Source organism: Eupeodes corollae, chromosome 3, assembly GCF_945859685.1.
Source record: "Eupeodes corollae chromosome 3, idEupCoro1.1, whole genome shotgun sequence".
Taxonomy (NCBI): domain Eukaryota; kingdom Metazoa; phylum Arthropoda; class Insecta; order Diptera; family Syrphidae; genus Eupeodes; species Eupeodes corollae.
Window position 1 is genome coordinate 4,218,170 of NC_079149.1, and position 27,292 is coordinate 4,245,461.

Genomic DNA, 27,292 nt, shown 5'->3' on the forward strand with positions numbered 1-27,292 from the left:
TCGCAGTGGACTAACAACAACATTGGCCACTCCGTAATTCTTAGGTACTTACCTCAACTGCAATTCGACAGAAATTTCAAGATTTCTATAACTCCCACATCTTTCTGAGAGGATAGGACATTCCTGGAAGATGGGTCAATCCATTTTTATGCAGATGGTTCAAAAACAAAAGAAGGGATTGGTGGAGGTGTGTACTCTGAACGACTGAAATTAAGTCTCTCATTCCGCCTTCCCAATCATTGTAGCGTGTTCCAGGCGGACATTTTTGGAGATAAAAGAAGTCTTGTCCTGTATTAAAGAAAACGTGATATCAACATCTGATATCCGTATTTTCTCAGATAGACAGGCTGCTATCAAATCACTGGACTCTGTCTCTACAAACTCTATAACAGACCATAACTGTCGATCATCTTTAATGGAGATGATACAACAGTTTAATATTCACCTTTGCTGGGTGCCGGGCCATAGAGACATTCCAGGTAACTGTGAGGCAGATGAACTCGCCAGGAACGGAAGAGTGCAACTTGTAAACTGTTTCTAATGCAAGACGCTGTGAAGAGGACAGGTACCAGGTGGACCAACATCACCACGTGTCAGGTCACAAAAAACATCTGGCCAACTCTGGATTTAAAACGTTCAAGGTGCTTGCTATCTCTAAGCAGATCGCATATAAGCGCGATAATAGGTGTCATAACCGGACACTGTCTAATAGGAAAGCACGTCACCCGACTAGGCGTCTTTAGCAGAAGCTGTATGGACGAGGAAGAGGAGGAAAAAGTTCTTCATCTTTTCTGTACATGCCTTGCTCTGGCTCGAAAACGCAAGAATTACCTAGGAGAATTCTTCTTTAACGATCTAAATCATAATCAGCCTCTCACGTTTCGTAGGGGACTCAAACTGGTTCTTATGAGCTTAGGAGGAAGCCTCAAGATTCATGTGGTATCACAATGGGCCAAGTGTGTCCGTTTCTATCTTGGACAGCCACTTCAACCTAACCTATGGTTTTCAAAGCGGAATTTCTAAAGATTTCGGAATCAATCAAAAAATCGGTTTCCAGGAGCATTATCGAAGTTGCTGAAAAGTGGACTGGCGCAATTGATATTGACTGACAAGTTATCGCCAATAGTTAGTCGAACAAGCATACTTTTTTTTAATAGTGTTTTACTTTGGTAGAAAATTGCTTCACTCGGAGAATTCTGAGCAATACTTATTATTATTTTATACAAACTAAGATTTGGGAATTCACGGTAAAAGAGAAATCCTCGTTTTGTGTAAGCTTGACACAAACACAGCTTTCACTAAAAGAAGACAACATAAAAAATGAATGGTTTTTTGAGGCTGATTGCTTTGAGATAAACCTCTTTGTATCCAAAATTGCGTTTTTCCTCGATGATAATGACATTGAGGTCTAATGAGGTCATTCTTGTTAGACTGAGTAAATTTATTCTACATACCACTCATGGGATACCAATAAACGCATCTTTTAAGGTAGTTAAGCTGCCATAAAATCATTGGACTCTGTCTCAATAAATACGACTCTTGCGGATATAACAAAAAAAACCCAAAGGTGAAACAATAAAGCTAATGAACTACCGAACATCGGTATATACTAAGGTACATGTAAACTTATGCTAAGGAATAAGTATTTTTCATACAATGCTTTTGGTATTCCAAATATTTTGTAAAACGTCTCATATAATCTCAAGCCTGCATCGTAAGTTTTGAACCAATTAAATTCGCCAAAACCGCTCATTCATGATTTTATGTTTCTATAGGTACAATTGTGTTAACACCGTTATCAAAAATTATAGCAAGTTAATTTTTATCTTACATAATTTTTATACGCACAAACCTTTCAGAGATATGGAGAAGTAAGAGTGCACGCTTTACAACTTTTTTTAAATTACATTGTTGGTATACAATTGTTTATACAAAAAAACTATATGTTCCTAGAAATATGTAAGCTTTTAACTCGCTGTCTATTCTTTCACCGATAAGTACAGCATTCCAACAGCATATTAACTGACATGATTAAAAGCCCAAGAATAGGGCTCGATGCTCTAAAAATAGTTTCTAAATACCTTACATGCGAGGAGAGAGACGCAGAAATCGTTGGGATGAAAATCAACACGTGAAAAATGCTCTCTGATAAACATTACTAATTAACCAGTAGAAAAACTAGGAAATTTTCAGTATCTCTACTGAAGGCGGAACCGGACAAGATATCGCTAGCCATTTCGAATTCTATGGCTGCGTTCGGGATGTTGTTCAATGTTTGGAACAACTCTCTCTATGATTGTTCCGCTCAAACTCGAAACAGTACTTTTATACGGATGCAGCACCTGGAAAATAACAGAAACGATTATCAAGAAACTGCAGACCTTCATTAACAGGAGCCTGCGAAACATTTTACGGTTTTTTTAACCCAATAAATTTGTAATATCCCATAAATAACTATATAGGATAACGGGTCAGAAACTAACCCTTTGAAAAGACTGCATTACAAGATAGGCAATGCAGTGCAATCCTCTTACTCAAAAAGGCAGAAGAGTCGAGAGACCGAGAAGCACATGCAGAAAACAGTGAAGTAATCGACGAAATTGGTAAAGATCTAGAGGGAGCTTAAACACATCTAACACGATGGCGCTAAAGAGTAGAGACACAACACCTTGAGCGACTAAGACTATATAAGGTGATAACAACACAAGATATTAATGAAAGACAGGAGGACAGAGGAGAAAGAACAACAGACAGAAAGAACACATAACAACAGCACGCGGTAGGTTTCGAGATGGTCCTCCATCTGTCTACTAACCGCGCTCACTGAAGCTTGATTTCAGTGATCGATCGGAGCCGAAGTTTTATCAGTGACTAGGCCGTTGCCTAGTAAGTAAGTTATATTTATATACATTGCAACCGATTTTTCTTCAACAATAGCCTAAGTCATTAATCTGAATATTGTAATACTATTTTTTTCAATGGCTTCAGAAATCTATTTTAGATACCGCAGCTTCGTTACTGAGGTTTTAAATCATTTTCAAGACACAGATTGGATTAGCCAATTTTACTAAAATTATTAAATACACATTTTAAAGAAAAGGTTCTTTTTTATGAAATTTGTTTTTCATTATTAATTTAATCTAATCAATATGTTTGAGAGCTGGGAGCACGCTTCATTATTAGCTTTAAATAGTTTAACGAATAGGGAGGACTCTTCAATGCAAATGGCATCACAACGGAACAACTACTGATCTAAGTATTTTGGCTTTTTCAGCCAATAGCCACTTTAACCTTATCTAACCGGAGCACCATAACCCTGCAGGTGTGTTCCACTTCTGCATCCACTTTCTTATGCCAAAAAAAATACAAGGAAATAACTAGAAAAAACACGCTATCGCCAGCTTAAAGAATTTTGTCTCTTTTCTTAACCAAGTTACGGTACTTCGAAGGCATGGAGCAACAAGAAAAGCTATAATACTTTTTTTTAATTGTTTGAGCATAATTAAAATAAATAAAATAAAAAGATGATATCATAACATCGGGCTCAAAATCGTCTAAAACCTCAATGCACTTGTTTTAGTTTGGAAATTGTTCTGCTTTATAAAAACAGTTTTTCGTTCACATTTTAGCTATTACACACTTCTAACACAATTTACAACATACATGCAGTTTACATATTTTGATTCTATTTGTTTTTAGTTTATACGAATTTTAAAGAAAAGAAAAAACAAAAACATTTTCAGCCCAGTCTTTTTAGCTATTAATTCCTAATATCCACAAAACTAAAATAATAAGACGCTTTTTCTAAAAATTTCTCGAATCCAAATCAAAAGCAACAAAACCATTTGACATACTTAACCGAAATTAAAAGACGAACAAACAAACGTAATCAGAATGACAGGGATATAAAAGAATGCACAAAACAAAAATAAATAAATTGATAAATGATATAAAATTACTCTCATGTTTATGTAAAATACAAACTTTATGATATGCAAAGTTAAATCGATTTTTAATACTTACATCGGTATTTTCCCAGCGATAAGATGGTGATTCGGTTGATTCCTTGACGCTTGATGGCGACGATGATGGCCTACTCTTGCGATATTCTTTAAGTAATGAATCTAAAGGACAAACAAAGAAAACACAAGGTTAACAATTTATTTAAGAAAAATATATTTATTTGTATAATTTTTTAAAAATAAAACATAAACTATACGCAGAACAATAATTTATAAAGGTAACACTTATAATATGGAGATCTTCAATTCTATTAGTAATGAGAAAATTTTCTCAAATCAATCTTTTGTTTTTGATTTATTGACTTTTGATTTATATAAATGTTTCTAACAATTCAAGTATTTCCGCTACACGCAAAAGAGGAAAACAAATTAAAATTGAAATGAGATCACTTTTCCAAAACATTGTCAGGAGTTTTTGTAGGTGGGAAAGCGTAAATTACCTTCCGAATAGCTCAACGGGATCGAGGTATTCAAAATAATACTATCGTCCAGGTAGTCACCATTTTGACAATGGAATTTTGGCGGTTCAAAAAACGTTTCCAGAACATTAACGGAGCACATTGGCAGACGGCAGTTGTTTTGGGAAGCTGAAATTTAGAAACAGTTCAATCTTTATTCAATTGCTACGCATCAGATTTATTTAACTTACTTGAACTATTTATTTCTGAGGGACTATTATTTTCAGTCGGACTTGTACTATCAAGCAGGGAGAGTGTTACATGACGATGACTCGAGTGTCCACTGCTAGTTGGTCTCCTCGATGAACTGGCACCACTGGACGAGGACTTATCATTGATTAGAGAAATACCTTGAGCCATAGATAATTCGGCATATTCAACATCGTTCTCGCCCGATGAAAAGTCATTATCATCGCCCAATGGGTTTTCATCTTGTGTTGAGAAGGAAGTGGCACTGATTTTGAATAATGTTGATGAGGGAGCAGGCAGTGGAGAACTTCCTGGGTCTTCGCCATCCGAATCAGAGGCATCTGAAAGGATATTACTTCCAAGAAATGTTTTTTCTAATGTTGTTGATGTGAGATCTGGTGATGAATTGGAAAGAATGTGGAATGAAGATTTCTCGGGGGCTGAAATGAGTACAAAAGTTCGTATGTTTTTTGTTTTATTTCGAACGATTAACTTAGATTTTTTTAACACTTTAAAATATGTTAAAAGAAAATGGATTGGTGAAGGCAGGATTTTTATTTTCCATAAAGCAACTACAGTCAAGAAAAACCCATCGTAGTCAAGGTCCTCTGAGGACCAAAGAACGATCGATGGTGACTTATAGACACAATTATGACAACGAAAAAATACTGATTCATACTTACAACTCAAGGGCGTTGCACTATTAGTCGGCTTTATCTCACCCCCGACGGCACCTTCTCGAAACGAGGAATTATAAGTGGAGGAACCATTGACCAATGCTTGTAGCATTCCAGAAAACGAAGCGTCAACTAAAAAAATACAAAACAAACCATATTCACACCTTCGCAAATATTGTTAAAAAAAAACTAACCACTTTTCTGAATATCACTGCGACTTGTCTTCTTGTTACTTTCTTCGCTTTCACTAGGTCGACTGGTGCTGCTGTGTTCGGAATGTAAGCTTCTCGAAGATTTTAATCCCTGACTGTTTGTCTCTTCGGTTGCATTATTCACTGAACTTTGACTTGCCTCTTGATGCTTATCACCCTCTTCGTCTAAATTGATAACTTGATCACCACCATTGCTTGCTTCTTCGTTGGCTGCCTTCTCACGAAGAATCTTATTCTCCGCAGCAAGTTCTTTTTGTCTTTTCAACAATTGACTTATGTAATACTGTTGATCACGACACCGCTGGAAATAAGTTGACGGACGAACCTGGAACCGAAGTTCTAAAGTGTCTTTGGCCAAATTCAAATAACCCTCGGAGGCTAACAAATCCAGACGAAAGAAACGATTATAACCCCAGCACTCGCCAACCTCAAAATCAGACACAAACTCTCGCTGAATTATTTTACTCGAACTCTGATGGATCATCTGCACACGATACTCGTACTTGCTGGTCTCGGGGAAACCAGCAGCTAGTTCGAGAAACACCGACAAATACTCTGCACGAACAGCTCCATTGCCATTGGGATAGACCTTAAGACGCCACTGCAGCCCATTACTCTCCAGTGGCTCCGAATGAACAGGAGCACCTTTCAATTGCAGCTGAGAGAAGCGCTTCATTAGGAAGTTGCCAGTATCGTATTCAGGAACAATTTCACTGTGGAAATCAGCAGGTACTGGAGCAGTGATGTAGCTGGCCATTGGTTTTATTCGCACCTGGTGAATCATTTTCAAGAGGTCCGGTGATTTCATTATGAGTTGTGATTTCGAACATATTGTCATTTGTTGCTCGATCTCCTGTAAAAGATGCTCTAGCTGTTCAGTCTCTTGGCTAAGTGAATTCTTCTGGCGCATCAGGGTGACCAGTTTCACTTTCAATTGGGAATCTAGTCTGCTGACCATGAGTTCGACGGCATTTCGTATTTCTCGCACTTTTTCGTCTTTCGCTTTACGCACAGTTTCGACATTGTGTTCGACACTTTGGACGAGCAATATAAGTTCTGCCAGACGTGCTCGAAGCTGAGATACTTCTTCTTTAACCTGGGTTATGTGAGTCTCATAAACTAGTTCTAAAATTAAAGATACTTTTCAATGCAATACTTCAAAATCGTTTTGAAAAGTTGTGTTAAACTTACCTAACTGCTTGAATGTGTGTCCTGAATGGGTTCCACCCCACAATGCACATTGATGACAAATACAGCATTTACAAGTCCAACAGTAAACACTTAATTTCTCCTGGTGACTCGGACACAAGTCCTGCTCTTTTCCCTGAATCAAGCCATTCGTGGTCCGAATATTTGAACAAATCTGCTGAAGGTTCTCAATTTGCTGGGCAACATCCTCCAGCCATCGGCAATTTACCAAATCTTTCACATGCAAAGAAGCTCTGCAATGCGGACATTGGCGACGTTGTTCAGTCAACCAACGCGATATACACAAATAGCAACAAAGTTTTGAGCAATGCGGACACAAATGTGCATCTTGCAACTTTTCCATACAGATGAAGCAGCGAAAGACATCGTTAAGTGACTAAAAACGAAAAACAAATAAATGAATTTGAGATTGAAGAAACTTGGTCGTTCTGATTGATTGCGCATCGACAACGATCACCACGACGAAGCACCTTTGAGACAAAAGTCAAGGTAAATTACGCGAAGTTGTATTTTTTTCTGTGTTTGATGAAAAAGTGTCAATGGTCTTGTTTTTTTGTTTGGTTGGCACTAACTTAGACGTGTGACCTACACCTAAAAATAAAGCCTAATGAAGTACTTTAGCAGCAACAGCAGCAGCAGCAGTCAAGCTGTGTGCTAAATGAAAACAATTCAAAAACTTAGCCGGCCGGCATTGACTCTGATTTTGTTTTTCTTGCATACGCAACGCAGTGGATACGCTAATTAAATGCTTTGAGATATTTTTTGGGTTATTTTAATTTACAGTTTTTATTTTTTTGTTAAATTATTTTCTTGAGAAATTTTACGAGGAATAATTGCACTTGTTGCTCGATCGTGCTTCGTGGTGCCGCACGTTGTGGTATGCGTTTTTAATTTCACGCAAATGAGATAACGAGTTATTTCAGGTATTTTGTCTTCACGTCCGAATGAAATAATGAAATTGTAAATGAAGCTATCTTATCACTTTTATTGATTCACTTTTTATTTGTTTAACATTTTTTTGTGATGAATGCATTTTAATTGGAGCTGGTTTTGTCTATGTTTATGTTTAGGTAGACGAATAGGGGGTAAATTTACAAATCGAGTTAAATTGATTTTCAAATCCAAATGAAACAATCATGAGATTAGCAAAAGAAGATTTTGGAATCGAAAAGTGTCTAATCATTTCCCCAAATTTAATGGAAATTCCAAAAGACGGAACGATCAAAAGAAATAACTCCGAGATAAATCTTTTAAACGGAGTTAAGTTACAAAAAAGAGTGGGTAGGTTAAACAGCCAAATACAACCTTGAAGATAATACATACTATAAAGTCATACACTGTTGAGTCGATGACGTATTAGAAGAATGGTACGAGTGTTTTTTAGTCTAGAACCTACATTTCTATATCAATGGATAAGTCAATATTTATTTATTTATCTACAAGCGATTTGCTTAACAGATGGAATTACAAAAATGTTTACTTATTTATTTAAAATATAAATTTATACAATAATTCAATTTTTAATTCATCTCGAGATAAATGAAAATCAAAAATAACACATACAAAGGTACTTCATTGAACGAGGAAATTGCTCGTGATATTGGTTCATTTTTTCCATAATTTGTTCTAGCAGTTTTTCAAAAAGGAATCAACTTGTTCTTAACTGTCTAGATGGTATATAAATGGAAATCTGAGAAAGCAGAAACGGACTTTTTATATGATAGCAAAATATATCTCTAACATTAACATTACATCATGAATTTTTCTTCTAGATTCTAGGGATTTTATCCCGAGCAATTGGCACCTAGCTTTATAGTCTGGACTAAAATTCCAACGCATTTTACGAAACCCAAGTTTAGTAAACCGCCTTTGGACCTGTTCAATTCTATCAGAATGAACTCGATTGTTGACCTAACTAGTGAGCTATAAAGGGTTAGTAAAACATAAGGATCCGTAAAATCCTTACTATTCCTTTTAATGAAACCAACTAGGGTGTTCGCCTTAGCCACAATGAAATCTATATGCTTTTTTGGAGACAAAGTATTATCAAAAATAACGTCTAGATCTTTGATATTGTTAACTTTAGTCAAAAGATTCGATTCGATTTTATATGGAAAATTAAAAGCTAATGCAGATTTAGAAAATGATATAGCTTTGCATTTTCCAATATTAAGCTTCAAACTGTTCAAAGAACACCACATAGAAATATGGTCCAAATCTTGTTGAACTCTTACACTCATCAATGGTTTTAATTTTAATCAGCATATAGTAGATAATTACAATTTTGTTTTATGTCAACTATATCATTAATACATATTAGGAAAAGTAAAGGGCCAAGATGACTACCTTGCGGAACGCCGGAGGTACATTTTATACTTATCGAAACTTTGTGGTCAATAATTACTCGTTGAGTTCTGGTTTCTAAATACGAAGAGATCCATTGAAGCATCTCAGAATGAAAACCAAAATATTGAAGCTTTTTCAGTAAAATAATATAATCTACCGAATTAAAAGCTTTACTAAAGTCGGTGTAAATAGCATCTACTTGACATTTATTCTCCATTGCATTAAGGACATATGAAGAGAAAACAGCCAAATTAGTCACAGTAGACCGACCTTATACGAAGCCATGTTGTGACTCAGATAATTCATTCCTTTATCATAAATTCTATTTTATCTTTAACCAGACTTTCGAAAAGTTTGGGGATGGCTGGGAGCTTGCAGATTCCTCTATAATTTTTTACTAGATCTTTACAACCTGCCTTGAATATAAGAAATGCTTCTTTCCATTCTGGTAAAAAGAACCCCATGGGCAATTAGGTGTTGAACAATTTCAACAGAGGCAAACAAAGAGAATCACTACAGTTTTTCAAAATTCTTGATGGTATTCCATCGGCACCGCAACTATTATTTATTTTAAGGGCGTGAAGCGCTACTGAAACCTCATCGAAAGGCAATTCCATTGAACCAATGTTAACTTTTTCTTCCAAGTTTGAAACAAAAGTGTTAATTGGGGAGCAGTAAATAGACTCAAAAAAGATAGCAAAAAGTTCCAAATGAGTATCAACATTGGACGAATTGACTCCTTTATAACTAACATTTTGAGGAATCCCAGATGACTTTCTTTTGGAATTTATGAAAGACCAAAACGATTTACTCTTATTTTTTATGTTGTTTTCAATATTCACAATGTAATTTCTGTAGAGGAACTTATTTAATACTGAAAAATCTCGTAATCAGTGTGGTATCCTGTTATTTTAAATTTCGTTAATGCTTTATTTTTAATATTTTTAAGGTGTAAAAGCCTTTTGTTATACCATAAAGGTTTCGAAGATTTCCGTTTTTGTACACGCGGGACCAATTGATTAAAGCCCATAAAAAAAATTTCTGTAAAACGATTATGAGCGCGTCCTAAGTCAAAAAAATTTAGTGAAATATTCCAATCAATGTACTTTTTAAGGGAGAATGTAAAATGCGCTGAACGTAAACTTGATAGAAATTATAGATGAACAAAAATACACCCATAATGTCAAGCTTCATTTAAGGCACTTATTTACTATCCTATAAGTTCAAAAATAATATGGGAATGTATTGATATACTATATTCCAAGTTAATGAAGCCAAAATACTGTTATTTATTCGGTACCTAGCCATGTTGGCATTTAAGGAAATGAAGAGGCAGGCAAAGTTTCTTTACCAAATATTATCTATACAATTTACGTCAATTGTCTTTTACTTTTTTTAGAAAAGAGTTTAAATTTCGAGAAATTCTGATAGATGTTGGTAAGTTATTAAATTACTTGGGTACTGCGACAGTATAAAAGTTAGAGAAATGAGTTTTATGAGCGTGGGAATATTGAGAAGATGCATACTCCACTGATAGGTCCCGAAAACTTTTGTGAAAAAGGAAAAAAAAAGCGATTTGAAGGAAAGAAAAAACTTTAAGTGTTTTATTTAAATTAAGTTAGAAAAAACACTACTTGAAATTATAATCAAAAGGGCCTCAAATACTGTGTAAGCTTAAATAGGTATAACCTTAAATATATTACATTACATTACATACTACTCAGCACATAAATGAACACAGTACCTTGAGCGACTAGACTATATAAGGTGATAACAACACAAGACATTAATACAAGACAGAAGAGAAAGAACAACACTAACCACGCTCAATGATGCTTGATTTCGGTGATCGATGGCAACCGAAGCTTTATCAGTGACTAGGTCGTTGCCTAACCTTAAATATATTAAAAGGCCTACTTACCGATCACTATAAGCTGTAAGCGGTAAGTTTAACAGACACCTAAGCATTCTAGGGGTTTAAATAGAATTCTGCTCTCCGATAGTACCCCAGATACTTAAGAAATTACCCTAGCCCTGAAGATTAGTTCTTCAACAAATTAGTTAAAAACCAAACAAGAAATATTAATCGATAGTCAAGTAACAATCACATCTCTGCCATGGTCACAAAGTCAAAACTGGTAAGAAAGAGTCGTGGGCGTACTCAGCGAAGCCAAAACAGTTACCGTTGAGTCTGAGGACATAAAAACATTGACATTTATGAAATAGGAAACGAATTGGATAACAAGTGATCAATTCTTCATTCGAGGCAAACGGTAGCAATGATTTGTACGCCACAAGAGCAATTATATGGGACAATCCACAAAAGGTTCCCGAAATCGCAAGCAGCAGATGGTTGGCCCTTTTAGCTTGCAGGGTTTCGAGAAATCTAAAGCCGAATACTCCAAAGCAAAAACCAAAATACCTTATACATATGTACAACTAAGTAGGTCTCAATTATACTTATTGGTAGGTTTACTAACAGATCACAACTCATAAACAGAATAAGTATCAGCTCATCTGATTTATTTAAAGGGTGAAAACCCATTTCACTTTATCTGAGAATACACAAGCCTATTCGATTATGCATTACAGGACCTATGGCAGAGCTTTCTCAAACACACTGGTGCCTGCTGATGTTTGCATGGCACTCAACTCAAGAAATTGCCTCTGAAATAAAAACCGAACGCCTGAGTTATATTGAAATTAATACTAATATTCCAAAAGTCACGTTCATCCCAACATGTTCTGGGGTGGAATCGGCTATGGTGATAATTGGACGCATTCACAAAGCTAGTGGCTACGTAGTCAAGGGATTCTGATTGGCTAAATCTAACTACAAAAGTTGTTGAAATTTTCCCTACAACGTAGTGTAAAAAATTCGGCTGCAAAGTTAGTGGAGAATGATTTTGACGTTTCAGAATCAGCTGCTCGGTAAAGACACACGAAATCCAAAATGAAATAAATCGTTCAGTAATTAAATACAAATATAAATCATTCAAATTGTGTCCTTAATTTGATTTTATTAAATTTAAAAACACAAAAGATAAGTTAAAGTTTCCAAATCAAAAATGTTTCTCATTTTATATATTTGCATTTGTCAATAATATGACAGTTCCAGATTGTATTGTAGTTTTGGATTCACAATGCTAGTTGAATTTTGACTACGTAGCCACTAGCTTTGTGAATGCGTCCATTGACTATCATACTTTTGATAGTCAAATTGACACATTTTTGTTGTGACAGATTTGTAGGTATCAATTTGATTATCACCTTACAAAGATCAAATTCGTTTATTGTGATTGTCAACTAACAACAATCAGCTTAGCCGATTCGACCCCTGTTCATTCTTATTCAGTGAGGAGGAGACTGATCGTCATTTTATCTCTGGCTAATTATTGGTTATGGTTAAAATAAAAACACACATGTTCAGATTCAGAGTAACCATATTTTCATTCTTTGATGAAAAATATAACAATTTTTCGTTGGTTTTTGGTTTCAGAATAGAAACTATCTTATAGCTTCTGGAAGCATTTTAAGTTTAAGAAAAAAGATGTTGTGGCGTGTGTTAAAAACGGTTAGAATGCAGGTATACAAATTTTACTTTTTGAGTTGATAAATTTGAAATGACTTTAAGTACTTCAAAGGACATAATTTGAAGCAGGCACTCCTCACAAATTTTACGACCTTGTTAGAAATAATAAGAAAGATGTTAAAAAAAACTGCAACTTTTCTGTAGCAGAGCGAACTGTCTACAATTTTTTGGAGGAAAATGAAATCGATGGACATAACCCACCACCAAAAAATAAAGTAAAAATATAGTAAGAGCGAAGTCGTCAATTTTCAAACAAATAGTTTTAACTTAAAATGAGATTAGACCTCCTGGGAAACTATTCAAAAAACGCACCTACTATCTTCGCTTTTGGTAGTGTTAAAAGGGGCATAAAATTTAAGTAAATAATTGGTTACTCTAACTAAATTTTTGAGACAATCATGCCGATGTAAAATGATCACTATAGCAACCCTGTGAGTACTTTGAAGTAGAAATATCAAATATGTTATTGAATTCCATAATAGTATTGATGAAAGGCAAATATCCTATCTTCCCTATACTTTATATTTAAATTGAACAGATTTTAGGAAAATCCTTTTTCGAAGACCTATGCGATATTTGGTATTTGCCACTAAGACTAGGATGGTTAAAAGAGCCGCTTCCAACCTACATCCGCGCCAAAATTTTCCTTCACCTTTCCTAATCCTTATCATAATCCGGAGATCAGAGTAAGATGTTTTTTGGCTATTGCTTATTCATCATTACCTACCCGTGGGGTCTTTTCGTAAAACGATTATCGTCAAACGAAAGCGTTTTGACGGTAGTCTCCCTTCACGTAATACGATAATCGTTAAAGTGATATCGCCAAAAAGATAGCTAAATAGGTATCGTCTTTGATTTCCCAACACTAACTTAGTAAATGGAAATACAAATTTTTTGGGCGCAGTTGAGTAATGTTACAAAGTGAAAATGAAAAATAAATATGTGTGTAAGCCTTTTTTTCTTTCTCACTTAGAAAATAATCTAAACCATTATAGTTTTGTTCAAAGTTTTTCCAAAAACGCCCTTATACGCCCTAATCACTTATTTCGTGAATACCATTTCAATATTCAAAAAGAGATGTTGATCCATTGGAACGTCGAAATTCATCCATCTTAATTTCGTTCTTGAATTTCTCAAATGTTCTCTTTAAGTCGAACGTTCCATTCGCTTCTCTTAATAAGGGCCATAGTTTCAAAAATATCAGACATAAATAACTAAGATGTTGAAATTAAAGTTACATTGTCGGCGGCAAAAAATAAAAACAGTAACAAAAACAATAAGCAGGACAAAACAGTTGGTAAGATGGTAAAAGTCAATTTTGTCCAAATTTGTACAACTTCCCATAGGCAAAAACGAAGTTTAATAACATTTCATGTTATCGAACAAGCATTATCTTTTGTTGAGTTCATTTTTACATTTCAGTTATCTTATACTGAAAACGATAGACGAGACGATAGTGAAAAAATTACGTAAAGCTAATTATTGACGATATCGTTAATGATAATCGTTTTGACGATTATCGTTTTGAAAATTGCGGAATGGTATTTGTGAACTAATTCTTTAAAATACCTTAAAGTATCTACACATTCAAAGAAACACTACCATTGTTACACTTTCATAATATTCTCTGTTCTTTTATTTGCACCTCACCTCTACTAAAAACTTTATGGTTGATTTTTCATAACATTTAAATACAAAAAAAAAAAACTATTTATAAATATGAAAATACCACCTAAGTTCAATACCATACAAAAAATCGCCTTAACACCATTAGTCGAAAGCGTGTAATTTGTCCACTTTTTAAGTTTACGTTTCTTTATACTTTCCATTGTGTTCAATTTTTTTATTAAATAAAGAATTCCATCTGCCCGCTGGCCGTAACTGAGTAAGGACGTTTGCAAACGCAAATATTAAAAGTATACTTAATGGACGGATATTGATACAAATAATAATGATTTCTTCGCCCGTGAGTGGGTTAAGGAGGTTTCATTGCTTTATTATTTATTTTTCAAAAGAGCCCAAATTCGTAGAGAATTCTTTGCATAGGTAGACTTTTCCTCAAATTTTTCCAACCAAATCATTCAAAACTATAAATTTAAGGGAACACTTAAGATTGAAATCAATTAGTACAATTACAATTAATAAAATACAAGCTAGTCTAGCAAAAATTAAAACACGTCATAATAAAGTTCTACATACATTTTTGTACACGTTTCAACACCACTCTCCCTCTGATATTGCACCTGCCTCTCAGAATTCCATTGGATCTTGTTTACAAAAGTTCAAGAGCCCAAGAGAGACACACAGGAGCACATAATATCTCATAGCCGGTAAAATAAAAGCAAACAAAACACAAACAACAAAAAAAACAACATTTACCGGCATTTAGTCACACACGGAAGACCTTGAACGTGCTTAATAAATAAATGAAAAATAATAATATTTATACCTATGTTCTCTGCTTTGTGTGTAGAGATTCTTTAGTTTGAGCTTCAGCTTGTCCAATGTTGTTTTTTTTGTTTAGGTGCGCGCGCAAGATTGAATTAATAATAATTTATCGAACACGTAGTTTATCTTGTCTAGATGTCGTCTAGATATGGGCTCAAATGATGGCGTTAAAAAACACACACAAGAAACAAGTAATGAGGAGCTAATGCTAGATGCTATATTGGCAGTCGGGGTTTTCGCTTTAGAGCCACATTATTGTCTTGCAATTATTGTTATGGACGACAACGACGACGAGGTAAAATCTCAAGTCATCAAAAAAAAAGAAACAAACACAAAGTGTTTGGAGTAGAGAGTAAACATCACGTCTGGAGTTTCTTTTTAAGGATAAACAGGCGGCGACGACGGCGGCAACGGCAGCGCGAGGTATAACCTTGATGAAATGTTAATTATTCTTAAGCACACTCAGTCATTCACAGCAATAAAGAAGAATAGAATATTGTATGGAACGGTAGGCAAATTATGATTTGTATTGCAAAGCTTTGATTGCAAGTTACTGCCGATTCAGTTGGAATTGTAAATGCATCTAAATAAACGTATATATGTAAATGAGGAAGAATTAACAAGGTTAAACTAGTGAATTCCTTTTTAATTCCTGTACCGCCTACAAGCCAATGTCATAGATAATATAAATCAACTTTAATATTAAAACCACCGATCGTATGAGTAAATTATGGAATGTTTTAATATTTCGATTCTTTGTTGAATAGCCAACAATTTATTCTAAACAATAAAAAAAAAGAGTGGCGCAAAAGCTTTTTTTATTTTCCTCCGAATTCGAATACTTTTAAAAGGATTTGAAAATTCCTTGAAAGCAGCAATCCATTATTATTATTATGGATTATGATACACTGGCAGGTGCTTCTTTGTTGTATTTACGGTTTGAAAATTAAACATGAGAACAGTCTTTTGAAGAAAGACAATATATACAAAGCTATGTAAATCAATTAAATTTTGGAAACCGATTTTCAAAACCATAATTAGAGAAGAAATTAGTATAGTTTTTTTGGACATGGTAAGTTTTCTAACAAGAACAAAACATATTTTGAAAAACAAGAGCCCCTTTTCTTATCCAATATTCGCACATTTCTTAATATGCTCGAATTTATTTAAATTCTATAAAATTTAGAAAACTCTTCATGTATTTGAAATTAATCAATTCAACTCTTGAATCTCAGAAAAAACGTGACGAAATATTCTCAACTTTAGCACATTTAAAAAAAGTCTTTGAACTTAAGGACGAAGATGAAACCTAAACGTCTGGAGTTAAGGAATTTTAATTGAAAAAAAAAAACATTTAAAAACTTAAAATAAGTTGGACTTATCTTAACACTTTCGTTTATATCATAGAAAGTAAACATTTTATTTTGATCACATTTAGGTACAGTGTTGGCCAAAACTAAAGCAACTTGATGAATGAAAAAGAAATGGTGATTAAATTTTAACAAGTTTTACTATATTTGTGTTAATAAATATTTTGTATACTATCATAAGATGAGAATAGATATAGGAACAAAAACAATATTTCATAACTAAACGAATGAAAATTGACAAATTATTTTTTGAGCTGGCCTCTTCTTTCAAACTTAATAATTTTAATCAAATAAATCAATATTTTGTGGAAAAAGCTTTGTTTTTTTATCACAACTCTAAATGAATTTTGGCAAAACCTTTGTTTGTTTTATCAAAACTCTAAATTAATTTTGTACTAATTAAACTTTGAAAGGATGTTCTAAGTGTCTAAGGCCTGGACAAAGAGGTTGTTCCCATTTCTTCACTTCTACGATCTCTCATAGATTTTACATATCGAGCCCCTTCCATCATTTTATCTTAAGCGACATTTTCATTTAAAAAAAAAGAAAACTTATTTATTAAAATTTACTTCTGTAGGTGGTTTTGGTGTTAACGAAACAATTTATTTAGGCGGTTACCATAAATTAGCGGAAAAGGCTCAAGATCTTGTCACTGCGCCCGATATTTCGTGACAACAAATTTTTTCAAAACTAAAACCATTTCTCGACTATTTTCGAAGTATGCTGCGGGTCGTTTTAGTGTTGAAATTCCCATTTGAGCAGAGCATTATCCTCAAAATAAGAAATCATAACGCAGTCCAAAGCGTCTGCGTACAAGAATCGATCAATAGTGAAATACAGCCATGGACATTAAAATAGACACAGAGACAGTTGCTAAGAGTAAAACCAAATTAAAACAACAACATGCATTAGAAGTAGTTTTAACTTTTATAAAAAAAAAATTTGAATAACATGGTTTTTTTTTAGCTTGTTGGATTGTTTGGAGATGAACCGTTCTTTAGGTAAGACTGTGTTTTTGGTGGTCATTAAAATAGAAACACATTGGAACACAGACCTTAATATTTAACTAGTATCAAAATTATTAGTTTTCAATTTGTTTTTATTTTTACAAAACAATAAGTTCACTTTAGGATGTAAATTCAAATTATTTTAATACTACTACAATTAATTCTAAGAAAAATATGGGTCGTGGTAAGCATTGCTCCCTAGAAGACAAAGCTGTGATTTTAGTTCTGCAAAGTGAGGGAAAATCTTTGAGGGAAATAGCTAGAATAATGACTAGATCTCTCAAGATGATTGCAAAAGCAATTTGACCGCAGAGAGCTAAAAAACAGAAGGGAAACCCAAGAAAAACAACCCCAAGCTTCCAATAACTTCCAAAACTGTTCGTAGAAGACTTTTTGAAGCTAACTTGCTCAGAAGGATCGCAAAAATTGTGCCCTTTCTAAGGAAAATAAAATATAACAATTTTGATTGAAGTGGGCCAAAAGGAGACAAAAAATGGAGGAATGTTTTGTGGATGGACGAAACTACGATAAATTTGTTCGGAAATGATGGCAGAACAAATTTATTTTTATTAGGCTTAAATTGAAAGAACTGAATCCCAAATTCATCCAGAAAACGGCCAAGAACGGTAGCGGCAGTATTATACTTTGGGGTTAATTTTCTTGGTATGGCTTTGGACCAATACATTTGATTGAGGTTAAAATGGATTAAAATATGAAGGTGAATATCGTGAAGGATACGATGCGGCCTTATGCGGACGCGAACCTGCTTCTCAAATGTGTTCTACAGCAGGACAACGACCCTTAGCACTCATAAAAATCTGCTTAAAAGTATTTTAAGGACCAACAAATCAGCGTATTGGAGTGGCCATCCTAATTGCCTAAATTGAATCACATAGAACATTTTGCGGGGAGATTTAAAATGTGCGGTTTTTAACAAAAAATTAAACCGCACTGTGGAGGATGGTTCAACAGGAGTGGTACAATATTTCAATTGACAGATATCGCCGATTATTTCACTCAATGTCCAACAGATGTTACAGTTTAATTAAAGCTATGGGCCAGGCTACCAAATATTAAAATTATTTTTAAATCCAGAATAGCTTTGCATTTAATTAAGTTTTTTAAATCTTTGGCCAAGAAATGTTTTCTTTTTTTACATTTATGAATTTAAAATAATTTATGTTATAATTTTATTACAAATAATGGGTAATTTTAGTTTGTATATTTTATATTTTTTCTCTTGGTTAGATTGATTTGGCAACGTACTTTTTAGTCTTTGTCCTATCCATTTAAATTAAGTTAAGATTCTTTGGAAAATAACACGGTTTTCAATTTTGACACAGTAGAATTGATACGATTTCTGGCAAATTTTAAGCTGGATCTTTTGTTCATCAACAAAATAAAAGGCTTTTTTCTCAGCCATAAGAGACCATAACCCAAAGTTTTTTTTAACGTGTTGTTCTGTTACTCGATTTCATTCTTTAATTCCTCAAAGGATATAAAGTATTTTTCTTATTGTTCCTATCAAGAATTTATTTCAATGTTGTGGCTCTTACCTAAAACCTCTATGAATCTTTGTCACGGAATCGTTGAGTGTATATACAATTTTAATTAAACGATTTGGGAATCAAATTTTTGTTCATAATTTGCTTGAGAAGGTCCTTTTTTAAATTAATATATCAATTTACCGCATGCTTCTGCTTGTTGAATAAATAAAAGGTTTTATTGCACCCTCAATAGATGGTAGAGACTCGACCGAAACCTTCAAACCACCAGAGGCTTCGACAAGGCGATGCGCTGTCATGTAGCTGCTTCAATATTGTTCTTGAAAGAGTGGTGCGCAACACCAACGCCAATACAGTGGCACCATCATTCAAAAATCCACACAATATCTTGGATATGAAGATGACATTATGGGAAGAACCAAACGAGCAGTGACGGGTGCATTCTCTAATGTCGAGTCTGAGGCGAAGAAAATGGGTCTTGACATTAACGAAGACAAAACAAAGTAGTATCTACTGACATCAAATAGAGTTGATTTACACCGTAGACTTGGTCAATATGTGACAATTGACAGGTACAACTTTGAGGTGGTAAACAAATTTGTTTATCTGGGCACTGCTGTTAATTCTGCAAATGAGATCAGCGCAGAGATCAAAGGCAGAATTACCCTTGCGAATCGCTGTTTCTTTGGCCTAAGTAAGCAGTTGAGGAATAATGCCCTATCGCGAAGTACCAAAGAGACACTGTACAAAACTTTAATCATCCCAGTCTTGCTGTATGGTGCAGAAGCATGGACCCTCTGCCAGGCGGATGAATTATCTCTTGGTATCTTCGAGAGGAAGGTTCTGGGTACGATCTATTGTCCGGTTTGTGTCGACAGGCAAAGTAACATCTGGCGGAGAAGATTTAATCAGGAGTTATACGAGCTGTACCGCTACTTGCCACTGGTCAAAAAACTGCGTGTACAACGCTTAAGATGGCTAAGGCATGTCGAGCGAATGAACATCGAAACTCAAGCCCGTAAGGTATTCAACACCAAGCCTGAGGGAATGAGAAGCAGAAGCAGGCCTCATCTCCTGTGGAATGATATTCGAAACTGGAGGCAACAAGCTAGAGATCAAGTAACCTGGCGAAAGAAAGTTATTACTTGAGGCACAGGAACACAATGTGCCTTAGCACCAACTAAAGTAAAGTAAGTAAAGAAAAACATTCAAGACATGAAATTAAACATTTTTTCAACTAACGTAACCATTTTGGTTTGTATTTTCATGTTGTGTTTATACCGTTGAAAATGTTATGTACATTCGTCACACATGGTCACACTTTCAATTGAAAGGAAAACAATCAAAGTTTATAAACTGCAAATCGGTGTAGTTTTTCTTATTTTGGACATAGTAAACAATGGCAATAGTTTTGTTTCTTAATTCTAATGGCTATTGAGCTTCACGGCAGCATCTCTCAACAGAAAAACCCTTTCCTGCCTCCATCAACCTTATCAGGACTTCTTTTTCTTCCCTATTGCTCCAATTAGAATGTGACAGTTCCCCTTATAAAATAACAACAAAAAAACTCGTCAATATTACTCATTTCGTTTGATTATCGTATACAAATTGTTAAAACTTACATGTTTTTTAGCCATTCACCAGAAAATATATGAACGACACAAAAATGACATTTGATTCGAATCATTCCAAAGTTTACTTAGTTTTTTTTTAATGAACTTTCGATTGAATCAGCAAACTTTAAAATCGATCGAATCTCAAAATAAAATGTTGTCGAATTCGAATAATTTTCGATCGAAAACGAATCTCAAAATAAGCGTGAGTGTCAAATGGACGTTTTAATACATTAGGTGTGGTATTCTATTTAAATATTTCAAAATCAAATGTTTTGAGAAAGCACTTTTTCATGACAAGAATTACTCTTGAAGGATTTGTCAATTCCTCGCAAGAGGCAGTACCCGCGAATTTTTTTTTTTTAATTAAGGTGGCACAGGCAGGGATTGAACCCATCATGCCACGGGTGCTATTTAAATATTTATTAAGGTAAATATAAGAAATATTTAAAATATCTTGAAATAAAAATCAGGGTGCCACTAAATATATGGGTAGGTTTTTAGGGTAAAGTAAAAATGAACGAGTAAACTTTACCCGTGTTTTGTTGGGAAATCTATCCATAGTAAAGTAGGATTTTACACGAATAACAAAAACAATATCCATAGTTAGAATAACACCGATAAAAGTTAGAGTAGAATCTCACTATGGATAGGTTTTTGACACTTATACGAGCCTCAAATGGATCTTATGTGATTTCGTTCTCAAATGTTGGTACGATTGATATTGCATTTGTATCTCGATGGCTTTGTTCGTTGAGTAGTTCTGCATTTGGAATCATGTGTGTTTCCCATTGCGGAAAAAACGAATCTATTACTGTTGATATTATTTAGTTTTGTTATTGAAAATGGACTAACTGGGCTTATTTTGCAAGAAAAAACAATAGAAAAGAGATTTATGTTTTACTATGTTACTTTTCATTGTAAAACGTTATTCAATTCAAACTACCAAATTACTAGCAAAAACAAAGAGAGTACGCGATCGTTGCTTAAGTTTTAGCCTGATCTCTCTGATAATTACGAATATCTGTAAACTATAAGGAAATATTTTTTTTTCCGACACTAGGTAGATTTTTTAATCTCTTTTTACTGACCAATTTTGTCAGCACTCAAAGGTCTTACCTTCGGATCGATTATATATTTTAATTGGCAAGAACCTTTTTTTAAACATTTTTAATTTTAATTAACCGAAAAACGACATTGATTTCCAATCTGTAAAAAATATTCATGGTGTCAAAACCTTTCTTAGAAAATTCTTATTTAAGTTTATCTCATTACTTTTTTAAATGTCATACAAAAAATAATATAATAAAATTTTAAATTTCTTATGTAAATTATGTAACATAATTAATATGTAGGCATGAACCTCTCTGGCTCAAAAAAATGTCAATGCATTCAAAGTTCAAATTAGGTCAAGTATCTTGTATGCTTCCCATTACCATCTCACCTACCTAACTACATCGTTAAATAATAAAAATGTACATGCATAATAAAAATGCACTTGTTATGAATGACATCAACTTCTTTTATACCCGAAATAAAAAGAAATAATCCGCGCTGACCCAGAATTGCATAAAAAAGGAAAATAAACTAGAAAAACAAAAATATTTGCATAGGTTTTTGTCACCGGAAAAAAAGTAGGTAAGCATAATTTTTGCCGCTTCGCAAAGGCTGTAGAAAAGGAATAATATGAATAAAATACTACAAATTATTTTTCACCATTCATGAGTTGGATAATTCGCGAATTATAAAAGTTTCACACGCTCTTGATCCTAGTTTGGAGCAACCAAGCAAATAAACAAGAACAAAAATAATAATAAAAAAAAAAAACAATATTAAGTTCACTAACCTCTGGTAAAAGCTCAACTGCACCGCTTGAAGCTGCAACTGCTGCACCACCTCCAACTGCGCCGGACGTTGATGCACCATTGCTATTCCCAGCACCACTAGCCGCTGTTCCAACAATCTCCCACACTTGATTCTTAACTCGTTTTGGCATTTTGTTTCTTATTTTATTTATTTATTTTTCCTCTTGTTCCTCTTCTTCTCAGCTGAAACTGAACTGAAGACGTTGCTCCTTTCGAAGAAGATTATATGCGAGTACCACCAAACAAATGCTACAAAGGAAAACTAGATTTGTTTCCTCCTAGGCCGCCTAGCCTGCCTTGCCTGGTGATGCGTACTGGGTGATGCCTTTGCTCCTGCTCCTTCTTCTTCTCCTTTTTTGTGGTTAATACAAACGTATCCTGCTTTTACTTTGCAAAAAGAAGCTATTATCTCTACTTTGTCGTTTGTCCAACATCGATTGAGTCTCAAGTGAATAAACAAAATAAAAAACAAGCCAGATCTCTATTAACAGAAGAAAAATATAACAACAAATCTTTCTTAATAAGAAAATTGTATTGATCTCTGCTGTTAATCGATTTTCTTTCTGGTTATAAACCAATTATCCAATTAACCATAGGAAAATATATAAACTTGAAATAATTTCTTCTTTTTGTTTTATATTCAAAATGTTAAATTGTTAATTTTATTTTCTAAACAAACAAATTTTAAACATTGACACGATGGAAGAAAGAAAAAATTTTGTCAAATGAAAATTTTTCCAATGACATACAAGATTTATTTATGATTTCTGGGGTGAACTTACTTGGGTTGATTTTAAGTGGTGTTGTCTTACGTGATGTACACAACGAAAAAGGGTGTTTTTGCTTATTTTATAACATTCAATTTTAGTTAAATAATGGGTTTAAATATTAAAGAAATTATTTTATTTTCTAATTCGGCTCGGAACACGATTTAAGCGAGCGGACACGACAGGAACACAGCGCGCGACACTTCACTTCGACAATACAATTCTTCATGCAGTGGCAGTCGCAGTGGCACAGTGCAGTGCAGTGAGTGTGAGACAGACAAGACAAGACAAGACAAGACAGAAGACACCACCCTCACTTAACTGTGGAACTTTTATGACTGGAAAGAAGGAATGGGTAGGCTAGATAGTTGATTAGAAATGTTTGTTGTCATAGACAAACCATATAAAGACCGGAATCTTTCGTACGTTTTACCCTCCAACACCCATTTGTTTACATTGTTGTATTTGTAATTTGTCATGACGTCCATTTTGAAATTTGAAATGCAACAACAATTCGATGCGGTGTATTTACTTGTTTTGACAGATGTTTTTTTTTTATTAAAATAGCTGTGGTGAGAATTTGACTTCTACGACGAATTGTTTTGTTTACTAAAATGCCGCAAAATACGAACATTGGAACTCACTTGGTCATGTTCTTAAAAGTTTTTTAGATTTTTACAAAAAAGTGTGAATGCAAAGTTCTTACTCACACTTCAACGATTCCAGGAAGGTATAAACCATTCCTGTAGGTACATTATTGTACCAAGGACACGACCGAATGAGTTCCAATGTTTGCATTTTTAAACATTTTCGATAGGAAAATACGAACATTGGAACTCACTCGGAGGTGCTTTTTTAAGTTGTTTTGTTTTTTACTAAAAAGTGTGAACGCAAAGTTCCTACTCACACTTCAAGGATTCCAGGAAGGTATAAACCATTCCTGTAGGTACATTATTGTACCAAGGACACGACCGAATGAGTTCCAATGTTTGCATTTTTAAACATTTTCGATAGGAAAATACGAACATTGGAACTCACTCGGAGGTGCTTTTTTAAGTTGTTTTGTTTTTTACTAAAAAGTGTGAACGCAAAGTTCCTACTCACACTTCAAGGATTCCAGGAAGGTATAAACCATTCCTGTAGGTACATTATTGTACCAAGGACACGACCGAATGAGTTCCAATGTTCGCATTTTCCTATCGAAAATGTTTAAAAATGCAAACATTGGAACTCATTCGGTCGTGTCCTTGGTACAATAATGTACCTACAGGAATGGTTTATACCTTCCTGGAATCCTTGAAGTGTGAGTAGGAACTTTGCGTTCACACTTTTTAGTAAAAAACAAAACAACTTAAAAAAGCACCTCCGAGTGAGTTCCAATGTTCGTATTTTCCTATTGAAAAAGTTTAAAAATGCGAACATTGCAATTTTTGTTGACGTTTTCAAACTCACCTCGAAGAAATAAACATTTAAGTTATGTGTGATGTTGAGGTGATGTCACACTTTTATTATTTATTTTTATTTGAAAAACTAAACTTATATTGAAATTGTTAAAACTTGGTCACTGTTTTGTAATTATCAAAATTCTTTTATGAAATAGTCATCGTTTTTAAATTCGATAAAAAAAGAATTATTATAACATTCAAAAATATAATTTTTGGAACGTTTAATTTTACCTCAATCAGAACTCTATATTAGATTCAAAATTAAAAAAAAATAATGTTTTACATTTTCGCTAATATATTTCAGGTTTTCTTTACATAATACAACAAATGAATTGAAAAGTGTATTATACGTAGTACACACTTTTAAATATAGTATTTAAATATATAAAAAATTAACAATTTCTTGCCACTTCTTCTTACAAAAGTTTCTTTAGCATTTAAATAAGCTCTATTTAAAAAAAATTATTTATCTTGGGTATACTTTAATAAATATTCGATTATTCATATCAAAATAAGACTACGTATGTAAATACTCAAGGAAGGAAACAATAATTCAATTGAAATATATTTTTTTGGTAATTTTCTCAAGAACAAGAAGACATAAAATCATCTGGTTTTCAGTTTTTGATCAAAAACAAATATGAACAATGAATTCTAAAAACAATAATAGATAATTTAAGTATTAAAAATTACACTTCAAAACTTTTTTTTACCTTTTTTGGCCAAATTTTGAGCTTAAAACAATTTTTTTCAAAAACTATGCAAATTAACACATCTATTCCATTATTAATTAGAAAATATGAACCAAAATATAATAATAAGCATTAAGCACGATCCTCTCGATCATAAAATATGATATTAAATATTATGTTACATTTCAATAGAATCGCGTAGGAACATGTTGTTTTCTTAATAAGTGATTCATCTATAAGAAATCATAAGGTCTTTCTTAAACAATATTTAACGACCAGTTAACAGCAAAAATGTTTTTCGATTTTAGTCTTAAGTTGGCATCTGAGATGTTTCGATTAATAAATATTTATTTAAAAATGTAATATCTCAAGGAACTATTCTAATTTGCATAGTTTTGACTTGATTTCAAAAAAAGCTAATAGACAAAAGTGTTGGCTTTAAAAAATTTATAAAACTTAGTTGTAAGTATTACCATTATTTTGTTTCCATTTAACTTACATATTTTTTTAAAATGTCCCTACCTCCTAAATGGGGGGAAACAGACCCGCTCCCGTAGTAAAAAATACTTGTTTTTAACTGTTCTATACAAATCCGTCATCAAACTTTGTCGCCTGAGCTATCGTACTCTTCCCAAAAAATGCATTAGCTAATGTCGCCGTAGCCACTAGGTGCCACCCCTAAAGAATTTCTCAGCACTATTCCTTATTTTCGTGGTGAATTGACTTTAGAGGGTGGTGAATTGATGTTAGCAGCGGTGAATTGATGTTAGACCTAAGGGTGCGTGTAAGTAGACGTTTCAGCTTGTAGGCAAACCAGAATGACAGATTTGTTTCCGGTCTTTATATGGTTTGTCTATGTTTGTTGTTATCTTTTGTTTTATTTTATGGTTGGCCTTTGTGTGTGCAAAAAGGACAAATGGTCTAGCAGCTGGTTCATAGACAAACCATATAAAGACCGGAAACAAATCTGTCATTCTGGTTTGCCTACAAGCTGAAACGTCTACTTACACGCACCCTTAGGTCTAACATCAATTCACCGCTGCTAACATCAATTCACCACCCTCTAAAGTCAATTCACCACGAAAATAAGGAATAGTGCTGAGAAATTCTTTAGGGGTGGCACCTAGTGGCTACGGCGACATTAGCTAATGCATTTTTTGGGAAGAGTACGATAGCTCAGGCGACAAAGTTTGATGACGGATTTGTATAGAACAGTTAAAAACAAGTATTTTTTACTACGGGAGCGGGTCTGTTTCCCCCCATTTAGGAGGTAGGGACATTTTAAAAAAATATGTAAGTTAAATGGAAACAAAATAATGGTAATACTTACAACTAAGTTTTATAAATTTTTTAAAGCCAACACTTTTGTCTATTAGCTTTTTTTGAAATCAAGTCAAAACTATGCAAATTAGAATAGTTCCTTGAGATATTACATTTTTAAATAAATATTTATTAATCGAAACATCTCAGATGCCAACTTAAGACTAAAATCGAAAAACATTTTTGCTGTTAACTGGTCGTTAAATATTGTTTAAGAAAGACCTTATGATTTCTTATAGATGAATCACTTATTAAGAAAACAACATGTTCCTACGCGATTCTATTGAAATGTAACATAATATTTAATATCATATTTTATGATCGAGAGGATCGTGCTTAATGCTTATTATTATATTTTGGTTCATATTTTCTAATTAATAATGGAATAGATGTGTTAATTTGCATAGTTTTTGAAAAAAATTGTTTTAAGCTCAAAATTTGGCCAAAAAAGGTAAAAAAAAGTTTTGAAGTGTAATTTTTAATACTTAAATTATCTATTATTGTTTTTAGAATTCATTGTTCATATTTGTTTTTGATCAAAAACTGAAAACCAGA

At 33.6% G+C, this 27,292-nt stretch overlaps 1 protein-coding gene across 8 annotated transcripts in view; it reads right to left on the reverse strand.

Annotated features, from left to right (window-relative positions):
* Positions 1 to 23,521, reverse strand: part of LOC129952705 (uncharacterized) — a 41,461-nt gene extending 17,940 nt beyond the window's left edge. For 4 of the 8 annotated variants that reach the window (XM_056065490.1, XM_056065487.1, XM_056065489.1 and 1 more), the window contains exons 1-8: positions 23,296 to 23,521; positions 22,495 to 22,994; positions 6,750 to 7,143; positions 5,541 to 6,683; positions 5,353 to 5,478; positions 4,672 to 5,109; positions 4,463 to 4,609; positions 4,024 to 4,124 (exon numbers count right to left, since the gene is read on the reverse strand). In XM_056065490.1, the coding sequence (XP_055921465.1) occupies positions 4,024 to 4,124; positions 4,463 to 4,609; positions 4,672 to 5,109; positions 5,353 to 5,478; positions 5,541 to 6,683; positions 6,750 to 7,143; positions 22,495 to 22,644 (2,499 nt within the window). In that variant the 5' untranslated portion in view covers positions 22,645 to 22,994; positions 23,296 to 23,521. Of the gene's footprint in view, positions 1 to 4,023; positions 4,125 to 4,462; positions 4,610 to 4,671; positions 5,110 to 5,352; positions 5,479 to 5,540; positions 6,684 to 6,749; positions 7,144 to 22,494; positions 23,219 to 23,295 lie in introns of those variants that run through there. The other 4 variants (XM_056065488.1, XM_056065485.1, XM_056065483.1 and 1 more) reach the window with 4 other exon arrangements.
* Between the last annotated feature and the right edge of the window lie 3,771 nt (positions 23,522 to 27,292).